The 16,651-nt window shown below is 41.4% G+C and overlaps 1 protein-coding gene across 1 annotated transcript in view; it reads right to left on the bottom strand.

The window, feature by feature from the left end:
• The window catches only part of LOC143975919 (catenin alpha-2-like), a 697,766-nt gene that overhangs the window by 43,840 nt on the left and 637,275 nt on the right, over positions 1–16,651 (bottom strand). Inside the window, exons 5-6 of the mRNA XM_077478454.1 lie at positions 14,634–14,753; positions 8,945–9,211 (exon numbers count right to left, since the gene is read on the bottom strand). Coding sequence (XP_077334580.1) covers positions 8,945–9,211; positions 14,634–14,753 — 387 coding nt within the window. The remainder of the gene's footprint in view (positions 1–8,944; positions 9,212–14,633; positions 14,754–16,651) is intronic.

Raw genomic sequence — 16,651 nt, 5'->3', positions numbered from 1 at the left:
ATATATATATATATATATATATATATATATATATATATAAAATATACAGTGCCTTGCAAAAGTATTCACCCCCTTTGCTTTTTACCTATTTTGTTACGTTTCAGCCTTTAGTTCAATGTTTTTTTTAATCTGAATTATATGTGATGGATCAGAACACAATAGTCTAAGTTGGTGAAATAAAAAGTACATACATAAAGCTATTTTTTTTAGAAAACAAAAACTGATAATTGGCATGTGCGTATGTATTCACCCCCTTTGTTATGAAGCCCATAAAAAGCTCTGGTGTAACCAATTACCTTCAGAAGTCACATACTTAGTGAAATGATGTCCACCTGTGTGCAATCTAAGTGTCCCATGATCTTTTATATACACACCTTTTTGAAAGGCCCCAGAGGCTGCAACACCTAAGCAAGAGGCGCCACTAACCAAACACCGCCATGAAGACCAAGGAACTCTCCAAACAAGTAAGGGACAATGTTGTTGAGAAGTACAAGTCAGGGTTAGGTTATAATAAAAAAATCCACATTTTTCATGATCCCCTAGGAGCACCATCAAATCTATCATAACCAAATGGAAAGAACATGGCACAACAGAAAACCTGCCAAGAGACGACCGCACACCAAAAGTCAAGGACTGGGCAAGGAAGGCATTAATCAGAGAGGCAGCACAGAGACCTAAGGTAACCCTGGAGGAGCTGCAGAGTTCCACAGCAGAGACTGAAGTATCTGTACATATGATGACAATAAGCCGTACACTTCATAGAGTTGGGCTTTATGGCAGAGTGGCCAGAAGAAAGCCATTACTTTCAGGAAAAAACAAAATGGCAGGTTGTATGTATGTATGGAGGAAGGTGCTCTGGTCTGATGAGACTAAAATTTAACTTTTTGGCCATCAAAGAAAACGCTATGTCTGGTACAAACCCAACACATCACATCACACAAAGAACACCATTTTCCAAAGTCAGGACCGGGAAACTGGTCAGAGTTGAGGGAAAGATGGATGGTGCTAAATACAAGGATATTCTTGAGCAAAACCTGTACCTCTCTGTGTGTGATTTGAGGCTAGGATGTAGGTTTACCTTCCAGCAGGCCAATGACCCCAAACACACTGCTAAAGTAACACTTGATTGGTTTAAGGGGAAACATGTAAATATGTTGCAATGGCCTAGGCAAAGCCCAGACCTCAATCCAATAGAAAATATGTGGTCAGAATTAAAGATTGCTGTTCACAAGTGCAAAACATCCAACTTGAAGGAGCTGGAGCAGTTTTGCAAGGAGGAATGGGCAAAAATTCCAGAGGTAAGATGCTCAGAGAGACTTATCCAAAGCGACTTGGAGCTGTGATAGCCGCAAAAGGTGGCTCTACAAAGTATTGACTTTAGGGGGGTGAATAGTTATGCACATTGACTATTTCTGTTATTTTGTCCTATTTGTTGTTTGCTTCACAATAAAAAAAAAAAAACATCTTCAAAGTTGTGGGCAAGTTCTGTAAATTAAATAAATGATGCAAATCCTCAAACAATCCATGTTAATTCCAGGTTATGAGGCAACAAACCATGAATAGCGCCAAGGGGGTGAATACTTTTGCAAGGCACTGTATGTATATATATATACTTTTTTCTACTATAATATATATAATGCAAGATATCAATTCATCAGGATGGAACAACTGCAACAACTGCAGCAACCCCAAACTTTTATCTTATATGTGGCCTGTGGGAGGACCTGATTACATGTACCCTGAAGACAGCTGAGTGCTGTTTGGCTCAGCTGGATAAATAGATAGATAGATAGATAGATAGATAGATAGATAGATAGATAGATAGATAGATAGATAGAGATATAAAGAAAGGGAAACACATACTGATTTTGTTGTAAACAAAAGTATTTGTCTACAGAAATTCTTAAAACATACAGTAGTCTTACTGGAATTTTGGTGAGTGTTGTAATCCTCCAGTTGTACACAAGGTGGCAACATTAGACAAAAGATAACACCAGATCATGTCTCAGTACTACATTGCTCAGAACTTGGTAGTTCCTACTGCTATTGCATGAAAATGCTTAGTGGGGTTAGAAATGCCTCAAAAACAGGCATTTTACAAATTCAAGACAAAATAGGGGATAGATTTATGGCATTTTTAATATTCATTTTTGTTTTTTTTTACTAGTGATGGTGGTAATCAGTGATTTTTAGCTGGGCTGCAACATTGTAGCAGACAGATCGGACACTCTTAACACTTTTTTGGGACCATTGACATTTATACAGCGAACAGTGCTATAAAAATACACTGATTACCGTGTAAATATCACTGGCAGGGAAGGGGTTAACACTACGGGGCCAGCCTCCATCATTATACTGCAGCAGGTTGGCTCGTTCCTGCGAATCGCTGTAGCTGTATGTCGGTCCACTTTACACTATAGCAGGTACACCCGCTGCATGGGGGGAGGGGAGCTGATGCGTGTGGCTAGCAGCCGTGATGTCCACCGGCCACCCACGATCGCTCCACAGAGGGCAAGAACGGGGATCTGTCATTGTAAACAGATCCCCATTCTGACAGGGAAGTACAGAGTGATCATCTTCTGTTCCTAGTGATCAGGAACAGCGATCTCTCTCCTTCTCCAGTCAGTCCCCTCCCCCCACAGTTAGAAACATCTCCCAGGTAACACATTTAACCCCTTGATCACCACCAGTGTTAACCCCTTCCCTGCCAGTGACATTTATACAGTAATCAGTGCATTTTTATAGTACTGTTCGCTGTACAAATGTCAATGGTCCCAAAAAAGTGTCAACCGTGTCCGATGTGTCCGCTACAATGTTGCAGTCCTGCTAAAAATTGCTGATCACCGCCATTACTAGTACATTTAAAAAAATGTATATTAAAAATGCAATTTCTGAGACTTTTTTGGGGGGAACTCCACTCCCTTTTTTTTTTACATTTGGCGTGGAGTTCCCCTTAAAATCCATACCAGACCTGAAGGGTCTGGCATTGATATTTAGGAGAACCCCACATAATTTTCTTTTAAAATTTGATGCGGGGTTCCCCTTAATATACATACCAGACCTGAAGGGTCTGGTAATTCAATTTGGGGGGAACCCCATGCTTTTTTTTTTTTTTTTTTATCAATGACTTTCAATGACTGTTCTCTGTATTACGGGAGCCAACAATACATTATAGCGAGTGATTTTAAATGACTTTTTTTCCTGCAGAAATGACACTTTGTGCAGGGACAGTTCTAAGCACGGGAAACATGCGCCCCTTCACAGGCATACTATACACACACCCCAGGTATGAAATTTAAAGGAATATTACACATTTATTGTTTCACTTTAAGCATTATTAAAATCACTGCTCCTGATACATTTCCCCTGGGGCAGGACCCGGGTCCCCAAACACTTTTTATGACAATAACTTGCATATTAGCCTTTAAAATTAGCACTTTAGATTGTGAACGTTCGAGTCCCATAGACTTTAATAGGGTTCTAAAGTTCACACGAAGTTTAGGTCTGTTCACAGGTTCTGGTGCGAACCAAACAGGGGGGTGTTCGGCTCATCCTTAGTGAAGAACAGTAAACTGGCCCTTTGTTTAGAAAGTTTGGAGACTCCTGCTCTAAAGTAACAATCACTAAACTACGGCTGGGGGCCAGATGTGGCCATCTGCTTGCTTTTATCCAGCCATTGGGGCACTATTCTATCCACTGACTCCAAAGGTTGGGCATATGTCCTCCTATTTACACCAACAATTGGGCATATGTCCTCCCAATGACACCAATGAAGGGGCACTATTCCACCCAATAACACCAATGATGGGACACAATGCTCACCACTGACACCAACGATGGGGCACTATTCCTCACACTGACACCAACAATTGGGCATATGTCCTCTCACTGACACTAACAAAGGGGTAAAATTCCTCCTAATGACACCAATGATGGGGCACTATTCCTACTATTGACGCCAACATTGTCTACTCCCACTGGCCTCAGTTTGGGCCCTTCCCACAGCTTGAAGGATATAATATTGGCTCTTGTTTAGAGAGTTTGGAGACTTCTATTCTAAAATAAGAATGCCCTTTGACGTTAACACAGTCCCAAGTGTGGCAGAATGTGTTATGTCACCTTTAACCTGTAAACCCAGGGAACCCCCATGGCCCAGAACCCAGCCAATACAAGGGCACAGTACAAAGGACAACACCCCAATGTAGAAGGAGGCCAAGTGTACCTTTTTCTATCTTCATCATTGGGTAGCAGTATACTGCAGTCTCTGGAATATTGAAACTTAATATAAAACAAAGAATTAAATGCACACAGATGAACACTTATCCCTTAATGCTTTGCAAAAACTTAATGAATCTGGGGAATAGTGTTTACTGGAACAAATGTATGAATCTAGAAATTAAAGGCTGATAATAATCTCAATGTACCTCTTGTGACATACACTGCAAATGTGTTATGCAGAACCTCTGAAGACCACTTAAACATTGATTGTACTTAAATGAGGATATTGGCTAAATGAGGCCATCCCTCACTTTTTCTACATGAGCAGAACACAGAACACTGGCAGTTCTTATTTTGATCTCTACGCTGCATGGATGCCACACATGATTCCACACTGTTGCTACAGTAAGTCTCCTGGCTGCGTGGTTGGGCCACATTTTTATCCCTCCCCTCCACCCCCAACCCCTTCCAGAGGCAGCAGCCTGGGGGTTTCCCACATATCTGCAGCAAGAATTATTACTCCAGTTGCTTTCAGCTGCTCTGCCATTGCCCCGCAGCCCTGTGCAATGCATGATATTATGTTGCAGGGGATGCTCAAAATCTGATTCCTGGGGAAAATCAGTGATCCAATCACACAAGCAGTAAATTACATTTCTGGGGGCCGTTCTGTACGCCATCTGCGTACAAAGCACATTCAGGTAGCCATATTGCATTTTACAAAAAAAATGACAGTGCTACAGATTGAAAATGAACGACTTCACTAATGGGCACTTTCACCCCCTTCCTGTCCAGGTCAATTATTTAGCTTTCAGCGTAGTTGCAGTTTGAATGACAATTGTCATGCAACACTGTACAGATATGACATTTTTATCATTTTTTTGAGACAGGAAGAGATTTATTTTGGTGGTGTTTAACCACTTCCAGACCAGCGCTAGCCAATGCATGGTTGGCAGAATGGCACAGACAGGCAAATGGGCGTGCAGGTAGGTCCCTTTAAATTTGCCAGCGCGCGCCGGTCGGGACCTCCCTGAGTCCAATCACGGGTCCCACGGACGCGATCACCATGGGGGAGGAAGAACAGGGAGGCGGTTAAGTAAACATGCATCTCCCTGTTCTGCCTAGCAACAGTGACACTGATCTCTTCTCTGCTCCCTGTGATTGGAGCAGAGATCAGTAATGTGTAAAACACAGCCATGCCCCCCCCCCCCCACAGTTAGCAACACGCCCCTAGGACACAGTTAACCCCTACACTGCCACCTAGTGGTTAACCCCTTCACTGCCAGTGCCATTTACACAGGACTCAGTGCATTTGTATAGCACTGATTGCTGTATAAATGACAATGTTCCCAAAAATTGGTCAAAAATGTCCGATGTGTCTGCCATAATGTCACAGTCGCAATAAAATCGCTGATTGCCGACATTACTAGTAAAAAAAAAAAATATTAATAAGAATGCCATAAAACTATCCACTATTTTGTAAACGCTATAACTTTTGCGCAAACCAATCAATAATCATTTATTGCGATTTTTTTCACCAAAAATATGTAGAAGTATACGCATCGGCCTAAACTGAGAAAAATAAATGTTTTTTTATACATTTTTGGGGGATATTTATTATAACAAAAAGTAAAAAATAATGCTATTTTTTCAAAATTGTCGCTCTATTTTTGGTTATAGCGCAAAAAATAAAAACCGCAGGGGTGATCAAATACCACCAAAAGAAAGCTCTATTTGTGGGAAAAAAGGACGTAAATTTTGTTTGGGAGCCACGTCGCACAATTGTCAGTTAAAGCGACGCAGTGCCGAATCGCAAAAAGCGGTCTGGTCTTTGGCAAGCAAATTGGACCGTGGTTAATCAACACTGAGTTTTTATTATTTTTTGCTAAACAAATGAAATAAGACCAAAATGTTTTGGGGAAAAAAAAATTTCGTTTCTGTTATAGAATTTGTAAATAAGTATTTTTTCTCCTTCACTGATAGGCACTGATATGTTGCACTGATGAGGCAACACTGATTGGCACTGATGAAGAGGCACCAATGAGGCATCACCGATGGGCACTGATAGTTGGCACTGATGAGACAGCACTGATTGACACTGGTAGATAGCACTGATGAGGCTGCACTAATGGACACTGATAGGTGGCACTAATGAGGCGGCACTGATTGGTGCTAATGAGGCGGCACTGATTGGCACTGGTGGGCGACAGTGATGGGCACTGATAGACATCACTGATGGGCACTGATGAGACTGCACAGATGATCAGTGCATTGATTATCTGTGTAAATTTCTACTGTCACACTTGCAAGTAACCAGCTCTCTCCTCTCCTGACAGCGTGTAAGGAAATGAATGCCGATACCTGGCAAGTTTGTTTATATGTGATCAGCTGTGTTTGGTAAAGAGCAGCTGTGATTGGGCCTCTGCCATGCTATGTGATTAGCTGCATACAAAGGACACCACAATCAAGGAGCGCACGAGATGCATGCCCCGTAGGGCATGTGGAGGACGTGGTTCTGGGAGGACATCCATGGGCGCCCTCTCAGAATGAGAGAGCCGCACTGCAGCCATTTCAGCTATAGCATAGGTCTGAAGTGAATATAAACATTCAATTACATTATTTCTGGTGTAGCAATTGTATATACGATTATTTTATTTTTTATTTTACCAAGAGCGGACTTACCCTTTAAGGACACTAGAGGGCAGGGGTATTTTTTTTAAATATACTGTATATATATTTTAATGTAGTGGTGCCAGGACGGCTCTTGGAGTACAGTGTTAATTTTGGCAGCAAATGTCGACTCAGTTTTAGTTTGTTTACTAAAATGCCATTTTAGTTTTAGTCCCATTTTAGTCTTCTGCAATTATTTTAGTTTTGGTCGTATTTAGTTGACTAAATCTCCAGTACATTTTAGTGGACTAAAATAATTTTAGTAAAATAAAATCTAATGGGTTAAGGTACATTGTAATGCATAATTTAAGTATTTCCAAACTCCTTATATGCTCCTGGAGTGAAAAATAGAATAATATGTTGTTATTTATGGTATTAAAGGGGAGTTCCACCCAAAAGTGGAACTTCCACTTGTATGCTTCCTCCGGTGACAAATTTGGCATCTTTCAGGGGGGACCTGTTTATGAAAGGTCCCCTTCCCCACTTCTGCAGACCGATCTCCCGGAAGTTCGACCCCCCTCCTCCTTCGGATTTGGTTGGACGGACTGTCGTGATCGGCTGTCGAAAGCTGTGTACTAACGATCAGATTATCTAACGATCTGTCCGAAAGCGACTTTTGTGGTCCGATAATCGGAACGTGTGTATGGGGCATTACTAGGAATGGGAGCACCCGTGAGTCGATCCAAAGAACGGCTGGGGTGCCGACATTGTGGGCTCCATGGACAGGTAAGTGCCCTAATATTAAAAGTCAGCAGCTGCAGTTAATTTATTTTTATTTTTTTTGGCTGGACCTCCTCTTTAAGGTTTGAACATGCACTACAGACACAGAGATTGTCATTATATAAGGTCTTTAAGGTAAACCAAGTTTCATTACAAGAATATTGTTCTTTTGACAGAAGAGTAACGTTAAAATAAAATAGATAAATATAAACTTTTTGTGTGACGATGCCACCATGCCGTGCACATTTACATGAACTTGTCTGCTTAAAGAAAATGTATAATGTTTGGGGGAGTTTATGTATTCTTAAAGCCTAAATATTTTTTTTTTAAGCATGGCTGCAAAAGCAGCTCTGGCATCAAAAGGGGAGTCAGGGGCAGACTGACAACTCATGGGGCCCCCGGTCAATAAGAGATTATGGGGCCTCCAGGCAATCAGAGATTATGGGGCCACACGGTATACACAAACATACACACACAGTATACAATCACACAGTATACACATACATATACACACAGTATACACAGACATGTTTCTATTGGCTGAGAAGGTACTGGAGAGGTGGGGCAGCTATAACCTCTGGATTTTTAGACCAAAAGGATGTCGGTAAGGGACATTTCAGAGACAGATGTAAAAAAAAACACAGATTTTTACATACTGTCCCTGGTTTTACTGAGGCTGGTAACCCTGATGGGGCCCCCTTGTGGCCCAGGGCCCTCGGGCGGTGCCCGAGTGGCCAAATGGTCAGTCCGCCCCTGAGGGGAGTTAATCCAGCACAGATCGGACAGTATGCTGCTCTTCTGTAGTGGAAAAGCTGTGAAGCCTATTGACAAGATGCAGGTCCTCTTCAGGGGGAGCCTCTATATATCAGTATGAAATGTGAGTGTGTGGCAGTGTGTGAGAGGGTTGACTACACAGCCAAGCCCCTGCCATCCTATTAAAACATCCCCCTTCAGGCTGCAGATAACAGTCATTGATGGTCTAACCTTCGGCAGACAGCCTCCTATCTACAAATTCCGGGCTCCATCCAGAGGAAGCAGGCGGAGCTCCGTGGAAACCCGAAATTCCCGAGGGTAGACGTTCCTGCCTCACGTTTTTGTTTCTTTTTTGTTTGTTAATGAAAACTGAATTGATTTTCATCATAGTTTTCGTCAAAATTATGACAAAAACCTTTTAGTTGACCAAATTAACAATGTTAGTGTACTGCAACTGTTGCCTTCAGCAGACCTGGGCAGTGATCAATTTGGCTCCTCGAGGGGCTTTTTGTACTTTTTTTTACAAAAATGACTCCTGGTAAAGCAATACAGGTAAACATACCGATATGACATCTGAGATACTCACATCGAACTCATTGAGGGCCGCGGCCAGCTCCCCAATGCCTGTGTGGCCCTGCTTCTCATCAGTGGGCGAGGTGGCCTGGGCAGCGTTGGAGATCCCTGCAATAGCCTCCTGCACTTGTTTAAATACATAGTCCCGGTTGGCCCTGGTGGCTGCCACATCCGCATGGCGGAGGAAAGCTTGGGAGGCTGTGTACAGCATGGTGGCATTCTTCTTCAGAGCTCCTCGAGCAGCTGCCATCTCATCTCTACAATGGGGGTCTTTGAGTTCCTGCAAGAGAAGAACAAGGAGGACGTTTTACAGCAGAGGAACCTCAGAATGTAAAAATGCACTAGATCTGCTATTTATTACATTTCCATTTTTGTTTTTTGGGTTTAATACCGCTTTAAAGTGCGGTGCTGTATTACATACTAAGTTACCGGCACGGGTGACCGAATCCAGAAAGCCTTCACCTCTTACCTGCATGCTCTGAGACTTATATCGACTTCTATAGGACCAGCGCTGAGCCAGTGAAATTGAGTTGTAATTTTATATAAATTAAAGCTGTAATAAATCCAAAACCAATATATTGCCACTTACCAATCATTAGATGTGGTGGCCGCATCCGTTTTATTTTTTTATGTTTTTTCTTCCCCTCTGTTTTCACTTGGTGATCTGGCCAGTAACTCACTTCCTGTATTACTGAGATGCAACTCTGGATTGTGAGTTGGGGGGGGGGGGTTAAATGCACTAGCAGATTTAAATACACTAACAAATTGCCCATTGGCTGACTGAACAGGATGCTGCTGGTACCATGTGATCTCTGCAATCTCCAATCACAGCAGATCACATGACAATTGTACACAACGAATGCCTTTGATTCGTGCCATTCATTGTGTACTATTGTGTTAAACTCTATGATTGGTCACAGTGATCACATGGTACAGACAGGGCCAATCACAGCCCATCTGTAACATCTGATTAGCTGTTGCCAATCACAGCTAATCAAAATAGTAAACATTGGATGAATCCATTTCATGTATTAAAAATAGTTGTTTATAACAGTTAAATTCACTGGTATAAGCAATCATAGTGTGTGAAAAAAATACTGATCACTTCCCCACTGTATTGCACTGGTCACAGTGTGTTAAAAAAAAAAAAGAATAAAAAAAAAAAAAAGAACAAAAACATTTAATAAAAAAAGAAAGAAAAAAGAAAACAATTGAAAAGAAAATTATTATTTTTTACATACTGTCTCCAGTCAGTGTCCCTGATCACCGCCACACCTGTTATATAATGACATTGTACTGCACTGGTGAAGGTATGTTAAAAAAAATAAAAATAAACAACTGTGAAAAAAACTATTTTTCAAAATGTCTCTATTTTCCAAAAAATTGTGACAAAAAATGACAACCTCAAAAAACTTGCCATGCCTCTTACTAAATACCTTGGACTGTCTACTTTCCAAAAAGGAGTAGTTTGGGGGATTTTTGTACTGTCCTGCCATTTTCCAGCCATCAGTACATCAGGATTGATCGATTTTCAGATATATATATCCCATAGAGAGTGGACTCTATAACTTTCCTACAGACTAAATAATATACACTGATTTGGGTTATTTTCACCAAAGAAGGGTAGCAGAATATATTTTGGCCAGAATTCACGAAGAAAGATCATTTATGTACAGAATTTTAAACAGAAACAAAGACAAACGCAGTTTTTTTTTTCTAATTTGTTGGTCTTTTTTAATTTATATTGAGCAAAAAAATTAAAAACCTAGTGGTGATTAAATGCCACCAAAATAAAGCTCTATTTGTGTGAAAAAGAAAATGATACAAATTTCATATGGGTACAGTGCTGCATGACCGTGCAATTGTCATGCAAAGTGTGACAGCGCTAAAAGCTGAAAATTGGCCTGGGCAGGAAGGGGGTGAAAGTGCCCGGTATTGAAGTGATTAAAGAGGAAGTAAAGGCAAATTATTATTTTTTTTTTAAAACACACCCTGTAAGGCAAAGGCATAATGAGCTAGTATGCATAGCATACTAGCTCATTATGAATAACTTACCTGAGAACGAAGCCCCCGAAGCGGTCCTCCATCTTCCTCTTCGCCGCTGCCATGTATCCCAGAGCGACTTCCGGGTCTCGCCGGAGCCGGGATGACGTCACTCCCGCACATGCGCACGGGAGCCGACACTCGCGGCATATCACCGCAATCTGCAGCCTGCCCAGTGCGCCTGCGCGCTGCTGTCTACGGCGCATGTGCCGTAGACAGCGGTGGCTGTCTTCGGGTAAATATCTCCTAAACGGGTATAGGTTTAGGAGATATTTCTTGGACCTACAGGTAAGCCTTAATCTAGGCTTACCTGTAGGTCAAAGTTGGTTGTAAGGGTTTACAACCACTTTAAGCACTCCTGCCAGTGTTAAATGGTTTCTCCCATCCCTGAAACTGATACATCTGGAAGAGGGTTTGTTCTTTTGAAAAACAACAGACTTACTGGCCGGATCCCCTGATGTAAATAAAAGAAAGAAAGCGTAAAAAAGAAAACGAATGCAGCCCCCAAATCTAAGAATTGTTAAGCTGCAATAAAAGAAATGTTTGCTTTTGGATTTAATACTGCTTTAAAGGCTCCATTTCCAAGGTATTCATTACCCACACTCATACACAGATCAACTCACATAGTAGTGTAGAGAAATCAAACAAATTTTTGCACTGAAATCAATAAAGAAAGACCTGTCCTAATCAAATGTCCTAATCACATTCCAGAACCCCATCTGTTGCCTGGATTGGTAGCCACTCCAGTGACTTGCCCTAATAAATCTACATTTCTTGTATCAAACTGAATAACCAGCTCCAGCCCCTGACCTGGAGCCAGCTATATCATTTATCTCAGGTATACTGACATGTTTCTATGGTAGTACGCTACATTTGCCTTGATCCCCCAACAGGACGGCATCTATCAGTCCAAGGTCTACTTTGTAAATGCAATTATCACCTTAGGCTATGGTCACATTTGTGCGTTGCGGGAACGTGTGCAAAACCGCACACTTTTGCGTAACGCAGTTCTTTAGCAAGGGTGAGTCACTTCTTTTGTGCATATATCATGTGAACATAATAGGCTGCCCTAAATGTGTTGCTTGAGGCCGCGCAGAAACACACAAAAAATGGACGTGCGCGCTCCATCGCACTTGCAAAGGAGTGAACGGAGCCTTAATTCTGTACATAGGGGCTGATTTACTAAAACTGGAGAGTGAAAAGTCTGGTGCAGCTGTGCATGGGAGCCAATCAGCTTCTAACTTCAGCTTGTTCAATTATGCTTTGACAACAAAACCTGGGAGCTGATTGGTTTCTATGCAGAGCTGCACCAGATTCTGCACTCCAGTTTTAGTAAATCAATCCCTGTGTTTTACATTATATACTTCATACCAGCTTACTCTATACTTGCTGTTTTAAATAGTTTTACTAAATACTGATCCATTTAGAACATTGCGCTGGACATTACTTACTCCATACTGCTCTGCTCTGTACACTGTGCATTATGTTTTCTTTACTGTTCCACTCTATACAATCTGTTACAGTATATGTTATATACTTTACCCCAGTCCACTTTGTACACTGCTCCACTCTGAACACTGTGATATACACTATATGCTCCATACTGCTTCACTCTGAACACTGTGATATACACTATATGCTCCATACTGCTTCACTCTGAACACTGTGATATACACTATATGCTCCATACTGCTTCACTCTGAACACTGTGACATACAGTGCCTTGAAAAAGTATTCATACCCCTTGATATTTTCCACATTTTGTCATCTTACAACCAAAAATGTAAATGTATTTTGTTGAGATTTTATGTGATAGACCAACACAAAGTGGAACATAATTGTGAAGTGGGAGGAAAATGATAAATGGTTTTCAAAAATGTTTACAAATGAATATCTGAAAAGTATGGTGTGCATTTTTATTCAGCCCCCTTTACTCTGATAACTAAAATCTAGTAGAACCAATTGTTTTCAGAAGTCACCTGATTAGTAAATAGTCCACCTGTGTGTAATTTAATCTCAGTATAAATGCAGCTGTTCTGTGAAGCTCTCAGAGGTTTGTTAGGAAACCTTAGTGAACAAGCAGCATCACAAAGACCAAGGAACACACCAGACAGGCCAGGGATGAAGTTGTGAAGAAGTTTAAAGCAGGGTTAGGTTATAGAACAATATCCCAAGCTTTGAACATCTCACAGAGCACTGTTCAATCCATCATCAGAAAATGGAAAGAGTATGGCACAACTACAAACCTACCAAGACATGGCCATCCTCCTAAACTGACAGGCCGGCCAAAGACAACATTAATCAGAGAAGCAGCAGTCCATGGTAACTCTGGAGGAGCTGCAGAGATCTACAGCTCAGGTGGAAGAATCTGTCCACAGGACAACTATTAGTCATGTACTCCACAAATCTGGCCTTTATGGAAGAGTGGCAAGAAGAAAGCCATTGTTGAAAGAAAGCCATAAGAAGTCCTGTGTGCAGTTTGTGAGAAGCCATGTGGGGGACACAGCAAACATGTGGAAGAAGGTGCTCTGGTCAGATGAGACCAAATTTTTACTTTTTGGCCTAAAAGCAAAACACTATGTGTGGCATAAAACTAACACTGCACATCAGCCTGACCACACCATCCCCACTGTGAAACATGGTGGTGGCAGCATCATGTTGTGGGGATGCTTTTCTTCAGCAGGGACAGGGAAGCTGGTCAGAGTTGATGGGAAGATGGATAGAGCTAAATACAGGGCAATCTTAGAAGAAAACCTGTAAAGCCCCATACACACTATCAGATTTCCTGCTGATTTTTGTCTTAAGATGTACCAAAACCATTTACTATGAGGTCAAACCTTAGGAGTTTCAATTTGTATGCAATCAGGCAGGCCCTTGCACTACATGGTTTTGGTAAATCTCAAGACAAAAATCAGCAAAAAATCTGATAGTGTGAATGGGGCATTAGAGTCTCTAAAGAATTGAGACTGGGGCCGAGGTTCACCTTCCAGCAGGACAATGACATACAGCCAGATCTACAATGGAATGGTTTAGCTCAAAGCATATTCATGTGTTAGAATGGCCCAGTCAAAGTCCAGACCTAAATCCAATTGAGAATCTGTGGCAAGACTTGAAAATTGCTGTTCACAGACGCTCTCCATCCAATCTGACAGAGCTTGAGCTATTTTGTCAAGAAGAATAAGCAAAAATGTCCCTCTCTAGATGTACAAAGCTAGTAGAGACATCCCCAAAAAGACTTGCAGCTGTAATTGCAGTGAAAGGAGGTTCTACAAAGTATTGACTCCAGGGGGGCTGAATACAAATGCACCCCACACTTTCCACATATTTAGTTGCAAAGAATGTTGAAAACCATTTATCATTTTCCTTCTACTTCAAAATTATGTGGCACTTTGTGTTGATCTATCACATAAAACCCCAATAAAATACATTTACATTGTTGGTTGTAACATGACAAAATGTGGAAAATTTTAAGGGGTATGAATACTTTTTCAAGGCACAGTATATTATATACTTCATACTGCTCCACTCTAAATACGGTGATGTACATTATATACTCTATACTGCTCCACTACCCATGACAAATATAATATTCTTCCATAAGCCAAATCATGACTGGTTCTCTTCACTCCTAGCAGTGTTACAGATATTTGGCAGTTTACCTGTTGCCTCCTTGCAGCCACATAGTTGAGTTTGACCATTTCTTTGCCAAACTCTTTGAAGCGGTGAGCCAAATCTTGTTCATTGGTGGCACATTTCACAGCTTCAAGAGCTTCCTCCACCTAGGAGAAAAAGAATGACATGCAATGTTATTGGATGGCTCACCAAACAAAAATCACTTTGATGACACATATTATGACAAGCGACTTCAATTACAGTGAAGAAACGTTTTCATTTTGTCACCTTTGATCTCGTCATATGAATTAGTTGATTTGCAATGTAATAATGTATGAGCTGCATTGTCATCTGGGATGTCCCATGTAAGCCCAGTATAGAGCCTTTGCCCGTATTCCCCCATTCACACCCGAGCCTTCTGGGTCTCCAAGCTCCAAATCATTTAATATTCAAAATCTGATGGTTTATCATTGTCCCTCTTCACATCTGAACATTCAGTTTAAACGCCTGAAGAATGAAAAGGTACACAAGCCCAAAACTGCAATTTGTTAGGTAATCTCATAATACAAGTCTGGCCAATCTTGTCCCAAAGAAGCCGCTGTATGGCAGTTTACAAGTAAAAACATGAAAAATTGTCTACATATTTTAAGGTCAGAGGTGTAACTAGAACCTTCAGAGTCCCGGTGGAGGAAACCATGAAGGGTCCCCTTGACCACCGGGCTCTTTTCATTGATCTCGGGCCCTTCCCTTGCAATCTTGCCCCGAAGAAACCCCCATATGGCAGTTCACAAGTAAAAACATGAAAAATCATCTCAGAGGTCAGAGGTGTAACTAGAATCTTCAGGGTCCTGGTGGAAAGAAATCATGAAGGCGCACCCCCCCCCCCCCCCAGGCTCCATCTATCGGTCCTGGGGCTCTTTCCATTGATCCCGTGGCCTTTACTCCCATTGTGAGGCCCATTATAAGGTCCGGTTCACACTGCTGCAACTGCATGGAAGCCAATCAGCTTCTAAGCCCTTGTACACACGGTCGGAGAATCTGTCGGAATGAGTCTTATCGGACCGTGTCGTCAGATAATCCGACTGTGTGTGGTATGCATCGGACTGATTCCGTCCGAATCTCCGTCGGACCCAATTTTCTAACATGTTGGAAATATTTCCCGACCAACTGGGCCGGACAGACCTAATCCGATCATGTGTAGAGCATTTTGATCGGACCAAGTGCCACGCATGCTCAGATCAAATTCCTACATCAAAGCTATTGGCTACTAGCCTGAATGTAGTCCCATCGTAACGAAATTACGTCATCACATTCTGAAAGATCGGATTTTTAAACAACTTGGCCCGACCGTGTGTATGCAACAGTTTCGGACACAATCCTTCGCACTAAATCCGACGGGCAAAATCCAACGGATTTGGTTGGCAAAATTTCCAACCGTGTGTACGTGGGCTAACTTCAGCTTGCTGAATTAACCACTTCAGCCCCGGAATATTTTACCCCCTTAATGACAAGAGCACTTTTTACAATTTGGCACTGCGTCGCTTTAGCTGACAATTGCGTGGTCGTGCAAACAAAAGTTGCGTCCTTTTTTTCCCCACAAATAGAGATTTTTTTTGGGTGCTATTTGATCACCTCTGTGTTTTTATTTTGTGCGCTATAAACAAATACATTTTTTCCAACAATTTTGAAAAAAAATATATATGTTTTACTTTTTGCCATAATAAATATCCCCAAAATGTTTTTAAAAAGCTATTTTTTTCATCAGTTTAAGCCAATATATATTCTTCTACATATGTTTGGTAAAAAAAAAAAATCGCAATAAGTGTATATTGATTGGTTTGCGCAAAAGTTATAGCATCTACAAACAATGGGAAAGATTTATGGCATTTAAAAAAAAAATGTTTTACTAGTAATGGCGGTGATCTGCGATTTTTAATGGTACTGCAACATTGCGGCAGACAGATCGGACACTTTTGACACATTTTTGGGACCAATGACATTTATACAGCGGGCAGATCCTGACTCCATTGTCGCAATTGCGCGTCAGCCTGGGCCGGCTCTGTGA

This window comes from Lithobates pipiens, unplaced genomic scaffold, assembly GCF_037356315.1.
Source record: "Lithobates pipiens isolate NorthernLeopardFrog02 unplaced genomic scaffold, aLitPip1_a1.2 Scaffold_13, whole genome shotgun sequence".
NCBI lineage: Eukaryota > Metazoa > Chordata > Amphibia > Anura > Ranidae > Lithobates > Lithobates pipiens.
Note: the sequence above shows the minus strand (reverse complement) of the source record. Positions and strands in the feature narration are given on the sequence as shown.